Below are 11025 nucleotides of genomic sequence, written 5' to 3'. Positions count from 1 at the left end.
TAAACATGCTCAGAATAGTTTTCTGAGAATAACATTAATTTGTGTTATTTTATTTTTATAAATATGTAAACAAAATTATTCTCTGTACAGACGCTCCCCAGCTTACGAACGAGATACGTTCCGAAGGATCGTTCGTTAGGTGAATTCGTTCGTAAGTTGCTTCAGTGCTATATTTTGTATGGAATGTATGTTTAAGGCTTATATAAGTATGTTTAAGGTTTATATAAGTATAATAAAATGAAGTTTAACTTACTTTTGGAAGATGTACTCGAAGGCTTAATTACGGACGATTGCATAGTTTTTTTCTTTTTCTCATCATAAATGATGCAGTATGGCATCATTCATTTGATTTGCAACCTTTGTGCAACGTTCAATATATGGGTCTTGCTGCTCGAAGAGTGCGATGGCTTTATCTATGAGCGAAAACCCCTTGGCCAAGAGTTCCGTCTCGAATTTCTTCATGGGGACAGGCGTTTCCTCCTCCTCCTCCTCCTCTCACAGCGCCTCACGTCGGTATTAGCGGCGGAAAGAAGCACTACAGTACTCAGAAAAAGGCGCGCAGTACAAAATCTAACTTACAGCATCTCTGTCCGAGAACATTTTTCGACATACCTGTACCCGCAAAAATGTTCGTATGTACCGTTGTTCGTAACGCGAATGTTCATAGATCGTGGAGCGTCTGTACTGGCATTCAGATCTGATGTTCCATTTCAAAATAAAAGGCCTTTGAAATGTGAAATTTTGACCTTCCTGCCTGATTTAAAAAATGTTAAAAATGAATTTTAGTTATACTTCAACCAGACCAGGTCCAGGACATACCAGGGCACGCCACGTATCCAACTAGTTTTTTTTTCTCGATTCAGATCTAATGTTGCATTTCAAAACAAAAGGCTTCTGAAAAATGCAATTTTTACCTTTTCGCCTAATTTTAAAAAACAATTAATAATGAATTTTTGTTATCCCGGAACCAGACCAGGTCTGGGGAACACGAGGCCACCTCAGGTATCCAATAATACTTTCATTATTATAATCTCCTTCGGTTGATGGAAAACAAAAACTGGATTTTTATGGATTTTTAAAAATCAGGTGAGAAGGTCAAAATTGCTCGTTTCAGAGGTCTTTCATTTATCTGAATGCCAGTACTGTGGTTGGATACCTGGTGTGGCCCATTGTACCCTAGGCCTGGTCTGGTTGAGAAATAACTATAATTCATTTTTCAAATTATTTTTTGAAATCAGGTGAGGTCAAAATGTCATATTTCATAAGCCTTTTATTTTTTATTCTATTTATTACAGTACTATGATTGGATACGTGGGGTGGCCTTGTATGCCCTTGACCTGGTGTGGTTGCGGGATGACTAAAATTAATTTTTGAATGTTTTTTTAAATATCAGGCGAAATTTTAGTCATTTATGTAGTTACCATTGTATATATATGATAGCTGCTCCATGTACAGAACTTTGTATGCAGCGATGGCTGTTTGAAAGTGCTCTATAAATACAGTTGAGTTGAGACCATTGACTTTATGTTCTATCGCAAATTTAACGCTTCTTGGTGCTATTTTGAGAGTTTTCATTGTCCCTGGGTGAACTCATCATTGCATGACAGCCCAAAAATTATTAAAAAAAAAAAAAAAAAAAAATCCCAACCGTTGACGTACATGCATTAGTTGGGTCGCTTCTATTTTGAAGGTGGCCTACGCAGCTCACTGGTGGGACATTACCGTAATGCAGAGTATTAACAATCGCTGTGGCGGCTGGCTTGACTTGGAGGCTGGCCTGACCGCAGTCCACTTGTGACGTTGCTAGCTATTCAAATACTGGTTCACTTGTTCACAAAAGTACGCCAATCCCTGCTCTTCATTATAAAACTTGCTCATGCGGTGTAAAAAAAAAAAAAAAATCAGAATAACTGAGCGGTACTTCATTTCCAACCTTTATTGAAACAGTAAGCAGTATAAAATGCCACCTGCACTAACAGGTTTGAGGCACAAAAACACAGTGCTGTTTGAATAAAGGCATAATACAACCATAAGCATATGTTGAGTCGGCTCATTTAGTTTCTGCCGAAGTGAGAATTGCATAGAGTACAATTGTGTCCCAAAACATTCCTCTTGCAGTCAACTATGATGCTAAGCAGGTCACCAACATCACATACAATGGGTTTGCTTGAAAACGTTTTCTGTTGATAAAAATCAGATCATCTCAATTCAGGATGATCAATTCTACCCTGAATTTTTCCTAAATGGAAGATTTGAAAATAATTTTAAAAAACACAGTTTAACCAGGACCTAATGGTTTGTAAACATCGAGGAACAAAAAGGAAACGTTGAAATGAGATGTTGCTTATTCCAATCAATTCCCTCGCATTTATAATTGCCCGATACTATACAAATTCCTGCAAAAGGTGTAAAAACTGCAGACATTGAAAATAAGCTAAAACATGTCTAAAATCTGTTTTTCCTGTGGAGAATTCTTTTTCACATGGCTGTGGAATGTATTTGTTGCCCCAAAAAAAAAAAAAAAAAAAAAAAAAAAAGACGAGGTAGTGCATTTTGACTCGGTAAGGGAGCCCTCCCCCTTCAAAATGCTTGTCAGCAATTTTTCCACATAATAGTTTTGATCGCCATCGCATTTCATAAACAAGAATGTGATATCAGCAAATCTTTTACCAGAATCAAATACATCAACGTAACTTGAACATCAAGGCCACTTGAACAATTCAATACTATTAACAGAAAAAAATAAAAGGGGAGTGTGCCAGCTTCACCTCACTTGTTTTTCCTGATTTCCAATCATACGCTGAAAACAAAATCAAGACCATTCATTTTCCTTCAATGAATGATTCAACAAAGGCCATATAGTTTGACTATCATCAACCCAAACCTTTGCGTTCTAGACTTCGAAGGCACTATTAGGTGTGTGCATAAAAATGTCGGTGGGAATTTCTGTGGCGTTCAACATCTTGGTTGAAAAGCTAGTTGCCCATGCACGTCAGAACAATGAAACCGCCACATTTAGAAACCTGTTAAGCTTTCTGCAAGTCTCCCTGTTTAAGAATGTGCATGTAACACTATTGTACACTCATTTCTGTTGATAAAACTTAGCCTCCCTTTAGTTTTGTCATTTAATGACTACAACAGTAAAGAGGAAAGTAATTATGTGACTTGCAATATCCGTTTTCCAAATGACTACACTTCTGAGCTGTAATAAATTAGCAGGGCTGGAATAACAATGAAGACAATGTAACAAGTTTGTTCCAGCACTAAATGCTCACCAAGATTTTGGAAGTTATTTAAAACAGAAGGAAGAACAGAAAGGGAGGGACCTTGCTTTCTGCCTCCAATACAAAAAAGGGGTCAATTCCCTGGGCCACTAAAAACAGTTGGCACACATCTTAAACAGTGAAGACACACATATCTTGTACAAATATGACACACACACATATAAACACACACACAAAGTACAAGCTCAACCAGGAGAAAAACTGAATAAAAATGATGTCCTTCATTACAGTTGGGGCAAAGTAAAAACTTGCATGATGTGTGTTTGTGTGAGTGTGTGCGGGAGAGACGGCAGGGAAGCCAGCATCTAACAGGTTGTACAAAAACAGACAAGCAGCAAAATTACATGGGGGCTTGCATGACATTTCAGGTGTGTGTGTGTGTGTGTGTGTGTGTGCTCAAAAATGATGGAGCCAGAAAAGCAGTGTTACACTAGCATTAGAATCAAAGTGAATTGGACTGAAATAAGATGGGGGAGATGGCAGTTTGAGTCAGACGCTTGCCATCTTTGTACCATGAATTTTAGGTGAATCTCTTTTGACAGGTGTTATCTGATGGTTTTCAAGGTACCCACAAAAAGCAGGAGATGTAAGATTTCTTATTTTATTCGAAAAATCAAGGCAAAACAAATATTCTGAATCATGATTAGCTACTGAGCTTAAGAACAAGTTTCATGTCAACAAATGTAAGCATTAACCCGCAGACACAAATGCTGTCCTCCTTTATCTTCACCGTCATCACATACTGCAGTGAAGTGGCAGCTCCAAGATACGCATCTGCAGAGACACAGAAGTACACTTTTGTTTGGATTGAAATACGCACAAACATGTCCCCATACAAAAGATAATCAAAGTTAAGCACATTTTGATGCCCATTTCACTCACATGTAAAACATATTGCACTGCAATTGTGCTTTAATGATATATATAAAAATAAAAAAATAAAAATAATGCTACAACTGAAGCGTTTATTGTGTTTGTGTGCATGCACGTTTCAACTGCATCACCGTATGCTTTGTTTTGTGCCAATTTGTTCATGCACGACAGCAGTGAGGACGAGCAGCTCAGGCACTATTTTGGCTGCTTTGAGTAGTTATGCCTCATGTGTAAGACACACACACACACGCACGCGCGCGCGCGCACGCACGCACACACACACACGCGCGCGCACACACACACACACACACACACACACACACACACACACACACACACACACACGAGGCTTTTGAAAAACGTTTCAGTTCGACTGTTCCAGATCAGTTCGCATTTCTCGTCCATTCACATTGGCATAGGTGCAACTCTTTGTCTCATTTTTTGGTGAGGCGTAGCACATCGATAATCAGGGCCAAATACCGGTAATGTGAACCATCCTTCAATGAGCAGTTGTGGTGCCTTTCTTGTATGACTTCATTGTTTTTGTTCATGCACTTTTGGTTCTACCAACATTCACTACACCTGCCAGGAACAAAGAGACTGGCAACCAGCCCTGGATACTTCTTTCCAGTACAAGAATTGACAGCGAGACCTGCCAGTGTACAAGTCTGTACAGCTCCAATGCATAGCGCATTGAGAGATTGCAGTTCACTTGAAATCGCTGTACCGTATATTCATAGATACACGTCAGTCTATGTGCATCATGCAAAGCTTATTCTAATTAAGTATTTTTAGATTAGAATATACTTAGAATTTTATGGATGCAACACATTCCAAAATAGTTGGCACATGGTGGCAAAAAAAAGACTGAGAAATGCTCATCAAACATCCCACAGGTGAACAGGCAACAGGTGGGTGCCATGAGTGGGTGGAATTGCTCAGTCATTTACAAGCTAAGATGGGGCGAGTTTCACCTCTTTGTGAACAACTGCGTGATAAAAGAGTCGAAAAGTTAAAGGATAATGTTCCTCAATGTAAAATTGCCAAGGAATTCAGGGATTTCATCAGCTATGGTCCATGATATCATCAAAAGGTTCAGACAATCTGGAGAAATCACTGCATGTGAGCTGCAAGGCCGAAAACCAACATGGAATGCCCGAATGCAGGTAGCACTGCGTCAAAAAGAGACAATGCGTAAAGGATATCATCACTACATGGGCTCGGGAACACTTCATTTTAAAATTCTACGATGAAAAGCAAAAGGGGTTGATCAACACCACCCGGAAACATCTCTGGCTTCTCTGGGCTCCGAGGTCATCTCAGATGGACTGATCAAAAGTGGAAATGTGTTCTGTGGTCTGATGAGTCAACATTTCAAACTGTCTTGGGAGATTGTGGATGTCGTGTCCTCCGGCCCAAAGGGGAAAAGAACCATCCCCCGGCTGTTATGGATGCAAAGTTCAAAAAGAAGCATCTGGGATAGTGCATATGGCATGGGTCACTTGCACATCTGTGAATGCACTATTAATGCTGACAGGTACATAAAGGTTGCTGCTGCGGCTGCCAAGCAATCTAGCTTGGCGGCGCCTATGTGTGTGTAAAGAACACATAGGAAAGAAAGAAAGAGCACATACTACCGATGCAGCTACCTTCTTGACCGATATTTGCAATATAATTAAATGCATCCTCTCATCACCTAGGCCCGTTTGGTCTAGCAGGCACAATGTCGATGATTGTCTCTGTCACTTTTTCGGTTGTTAGGCAAAGTAAACATGGCGACCAGAATTGGCGAGGGAATGCAGAGGAAACTTCACCCTGTGGTGTCCTAGCCAATACCGGCTGAGTAAAAAGGCAAGCGTTCACAGTTACGTCTGCGTGGTCGCTGCCCACGCAAGGATAGAGAAACATTTATGCTATGGAGACACCTCATGCAAAACGAACTTTGCATCATGTTTAGACCCGTTAGCTATGCAGCCGCGGCTTGTATGTACCGTAGTGGAGGGTTCGCAAAATAGTGTGCAACAAGCATTGCCCACAGCGAGTTGATGCTGCCGCACAATTTGGGCATTTCTGTCAATGTGTCCTGAAACAAGAAATAGTTAATTGCTGGTCGTAGGTAATAAACGGTGCTGAACACAACAATGTCCATGGTACTACTCTGTATCTTTTTAGATCTTTTTTAAGGCTCACGCTCAACTGTTCCCTCTTGGATACTAATACCCAGTTGTCAACGTGTCATATTGATTCGGACCTCACGATGTTGCATGCAAAGTGTGGATCATGCTCTCACAGCGACTCAGTCTGGTGCAAACTGTCATACAGCAATGCTCCTTGGAGCCACTCATTCCTCCTTTTTGTGGTGGTTTCAAGCGCTTGTGCTTTTATGTTTGTCCAGTCTTCTACTATTGTGAACGGAGCAGGCAGTTCACTACTGTAGTTTGCTGATTAAGGAGCTGGTACAGAGCTCATACACAATCATTCTACATACTAGCTTTTGTTCTCATTGACGCGTGAGCCGAGTGATGTACAGCTAATACCTGTCTTTCCTACATCTCTTACTTACGTACTCCTTTTACATGGTGCCCCTCACGTTCAATTGGAGACGCTGCAGTTGTGTAAACCACGGCATTCAGAACAATAAGACAAACTTGTGTTCTTCAAACTCAACCTCCAAAACGTTCAATGATCGGCACTTCACCTTTGGGGGCGTTTATGCAGCAGGACACAAACTCGCAGCATATTAGCACACCAAGTCCACTTGTGCGGCCAAAAACCCAAACATGACTGTTTTCGAGGGGCCCAGTCAAAGTGTGGAACAAAATCCAATTGAGATGCTACGGTATGACCTGAGATGGGCAGTTCATGCTCGACAACTGCCCAATATGACTGAGTTAATACAATTCTGTGAAGAATAGAGGACCATTGAAGCGATAGGACTCTTTACCTGAGAAATGTTCAGGAGCAAAGTCAGGATGGACACATAACCTGGTCCATTCTTGTCTGAAGCTCGAAGGCATCTGGTCGGTCCTGAGGGTTGACGGCAAGCATGTCCAGCAGCAGCTTCCTCACTCCGTCAGACATGCCTGACCTACGTTTCTGGGGGATATTCAGTACCATCTTTGGATTTTCTAGCAGCGCCTCACCCACTGGTACAATGTCTGCTCCTTGTCTCACATATGTTCCAAGGAGCTCTCGCTTGGATTCAGCATCAATAAAAGTAATTCTCTCCACCATGGCCCAAATGATGATGCCGAGAGCAAATATGTCAGCCTTGGCTGTATAGTGACCCTCCCAGACTTCGGGAGCCATGTAGAAGTCTGAGCCACATGCTGATGACAACCAAAATTTGTTTACGTTGACATTTTTGTTTTTGTCCTCAACTTCTTTGCCCTCGATGGCATTTCCTAAACCTGCGCAAACTTTGCTCAGGCCAAAATCTGCAACCTTGAGGACAGGAGTCCCTGATTTCTCAGAGATGAGGATATTGTCCGGTTTGAGGTCTCTATGTACAACCTTGTTTTCATGTAAGAAAGCCACAGCACTGGTAAGCTGGAGCATAAAGCTGTTGTTGGTTTGCGAGTCAGGCCGCCGAGACAGGATGAACTGGTTGAGGTCACCTCCTTCGCAGAACTCCATGACAAACCACAAGTAACATGGCTCCTCTGGAGGCGTCAGCACTCGCTCACCTGTAACACACAGAGGACATTCATTCAGGAGCAGTGATTTTATTGTAATGGAAATGTACTTCATGTGATCAGATTTGAAACAGCACATCAACCGGTGTCAGCGTTGCATTCTGATCATGAGAATCCTCGTTTTGGAGTAAGTGCCGAGAGAGCCACCTTGTTAATCATAAGACTGTGCATGTTCCACCCTTGCAAGCTACTGTATAAAATCGTTGCTCTTCCATTGATGGTGTCATAAAAAGCAGGGCTCGAGAGTGTGCCTAATATGCTTGCAAATGCTCCCATTTTTTTTAATGTATGCTGGCAAAATTTTCATCCAGTCGCACAGCCGGAGGGCGTGTTTTAATGCTCCTACCGGGACATACTCTGTGTCCGTCTGTCAGACTGCACACAGGAGGCGAAAAGCAAGTTAAATCCTTCCAGGTTACAGAATCCATCCATCCATTTTCTGTTCCATTCATCCTCAGAAGGGTTGCGGGGTGTGCTGGAACCTATTCCAGCTGTCTTTGGGCAGGAGACAGGCGGGGTACACCCTGAACCAGTTGCCAGCCAATCGCAGGGCACACATAGATGTTCCATTTACCTGTTACACATGATTTTGGAATGTGGGAGGAAACCGGAGTACCCGGAGAAAACCCACGCAGGCACGGGGAGAACATGCAAACTCCACACAGGAAGGCCGGAATCGAACCTGCCTGACCTACGTTTCTGGGGGATATTCAGTACCATCTTTGGATTTTCTAGCAGCGCCTCACCCACTGGTACAATGTCTGCTCCTTGTCTCACATATGTTCCAAGGAGCTCTCGCTTGGATTCAGCATCAATAAAAGTAATTCTCTCCACCATGGCCCAAATGATGATGCCGAGAGCAAATATGTCAGCCTTGGCTGTATAGTGACCCTCCCAGACTTCGGGAGCCATGTAGAAGTCTGAGCCACATGCTGATGACAACCAAAATTTGTTTACGTTGACATTTTTGTTTTTGTCCTCAACTTCTTTGCCCTCGATGGCATTTCCTAAACCTGCGCAAACTTTGCTCAGGCCAAAATCTGCAACCTTGAGGACAGGAGTCCCTGATTTCTCAGAGATGAGGATATTGTCCGGTTTGAGGTCTCTATGTACAACCTTGTTTTCATGTAAGAAAGCCACAGCACTGGTAAGCTGGAGCATAAAGCTGTTGTTGGTTTGCGAGTCAGGCCGCCGAGACAGGATGAACTGGTTGAGGTCACCTCCTTCGCAGAACTCCATGACAAACCACAAGTAACATGGCTCCTCTGGAGGCGTCAGCACTCGCTCACCTGTAACACACAGAGGACATTCATTCAGGAGCAGTGATTTTATTGTAATGGAAATGTACTTCATGTGATCAGATTTGAAACAGCACATCAACCGGTGTCAGCGTTGCATTCTGATCATGAGAATCCTCGTTTTGGAGTAAGTGCCGAGAGAGCCACCTTGTTAATCATAAGACTGTGCATGTTCCACCCTTGCAAGCTACTGTATAAAATCGTTGCTCTTCCATTGATGGTGTCATAAAAAGCAGGGCTCGAGAGTGTGCCTAATATGCTTGCAAATGCTCCCATTTTTTTTAATGTATGCTGGCAAAATTTTCATCCAGTCGCACAGCCGGAGGGCGTGTTTTAATGCTCCTACCGGGACATACTCTGTGTCCGTCTGTCAGACTGCACACAGGAGGCGAAAAGCAAGTTAAATCCTTCCAGGTTACAGAATCCATCCATCCATTTTCTGTTCCATTCATCCTCAGAAGGGTTGCGGGGTGTGCTGGAACCTATTCCAGCTGTCTTTGGGCAGGAGACAGGCGGGGTACACCCTGAACCAGTTGCCAGCCAATCGCAGGGCACACATAGATGTTCCATTTACCTGTTACACATGATTTTGGAATGTGGGAGGAAACCGGAGTACCCGGAGAAAACCCACGCAGGCACGGGGAGAACATGCAAACTCCACACAGGAAGGCCGGAATCGAACCCTGCACCTCTGCACTGTGAGGCTGACGCGCTAACCTGTCGAATACCGGGCCGCCCCAGTCTAAATCAAGTAAATGAAAAGCCAAGGTCTGGATGTGTATTTTTCCACATTAACAGCCATCTAATTTAACTAGCAATAATTGCTTGATAAAAGGACGGCTTTCCATTCAGCTTTCCATTCAGGTACTGCATTTTGGCAACGGAGACTGTGCGCTTGTCTCTTTTCAGGGGTGCATGTGGAATTGTAGTGTTTACTCTACTATTGTAAAACACAACATGGATATCATGACAGGAACTTGACATTACAAATTGACACCTTTCGCATTCAATGAGATCCGAGGTGCATTCAAATACAGTCGGACATTTCACACACAAACAGAAAAAAAGCCCATCCGGTAACCGTTAAAAGCTACAAATATCTTAACGTGGGCTTTCTATCAATCTATTAAAGCTGACATATATATCGAGAGAAAAGGTGGGGGAGAAACTACTTGGCTATTTTACTTCACTACAATAAATGGTGCATTTAGTCACTTAAGTTATAATACCGAATCAAACCACAAACATTACATATTCAATGAAATTTTATACTATCAAAAGTCTGAAATAATGAGTATTTTGGTGTCTTAAGACGGTTAAATTCTGCATATAAATAAAAAAATATTAGTTGTATGTAAAAAATGTTGAATGTTTTTCATTTTCAAATGTTCTAAAGTGTTTAGAAATGTTCAAAATGTTTTATTGTTGTTACAGTGAAACTCCTCTAGAACGAAACCTGCATGGGCGAAAATACCCCCTTATGTGAAAAAATCTTCATGCATTAACACAATTCCCATTCTCCTGCCCCCCATACGACGAAAAACCCCCTGTTGCGTTATACGAAATCATTTTGTCTGCTCCAGCCTCGCGAAGACATTCACTACAACGAAGTCTTATCCAACAGCGACCTCTACTGCTTCGTTTGAAAAAAGGCAACAGCAACCACCACACTGGTTTACATAGTGAACGATGTTTATTTCGGTCACAGCTGCGAGTTTCCTGGGCTCAACATACTCATAGCTGCTCTGCTATTGGCTTACCGAGCATCATCCTGGCCTCCGATTGGCCAAGAGGCCACATAGACCTCACTGTCTATGTGTGTAGATACTGAAGCTAGATCCGTAGCATCCGATTAGCTGCTCAGAGTAAATTGCT

The 11025-nt window shown here is 42.3% G+C and overlaps 1 protein-coding gene across 1 annotated transcript in view; it reads right to left on the bottom strand.

Moving 5' to 3' along the window:
- Positions 1 to 2620: 2620 nt before the first annotated feature.
- Positions 2621 to 11025, bottom strand: part of LOC109514480 (serine/threonine-protein kinase 35-like) — a 13418-nt gene continuing 5013 nt past the window's right edge. Inside the window, exons 2-4 of the mRNA XM_019867604.1 lie at positions 8544 to 9141; positions 7102 to 7245; positions 2621 to 4058 (exon numbers count right to left, since the gene is read on the bottom strand). Coding sequence (XP_019723163.1) covers positions 7125 to 7245; positions 8544 to 9141 — 719 coding nt within the window. The 3' untranslated portion in view covers positions 2621 to 4058; positions 7102 to 7124. The remainder of the gene's footprint in view (positions 4059 to 7101; positions 7246 to 8543; positions 9142 to 11025) is intronic.

This window comes from Hippocampus comes, unplaced genomic scaffold (genome assembly GCF_001891065.2).
Source record: "Hippocampus comes isolate QL1 unplaced genomic scaffold, H_comes_QL1_v1.1 scaffold141, whole genome shotgun sequence".
NCBI classification, from domain to species: domain Eukaryota; kingdom Metazoa; phylum Chordata; class Actinopteri; order Syngnathiformes; family Syngnathidae; genus Hippocampus; species Hippocampus comes.
Note: the sequence above shows the minus strand (reverse complement) of the source record. Positions and strands in the feature narration are given on the sequence as shown.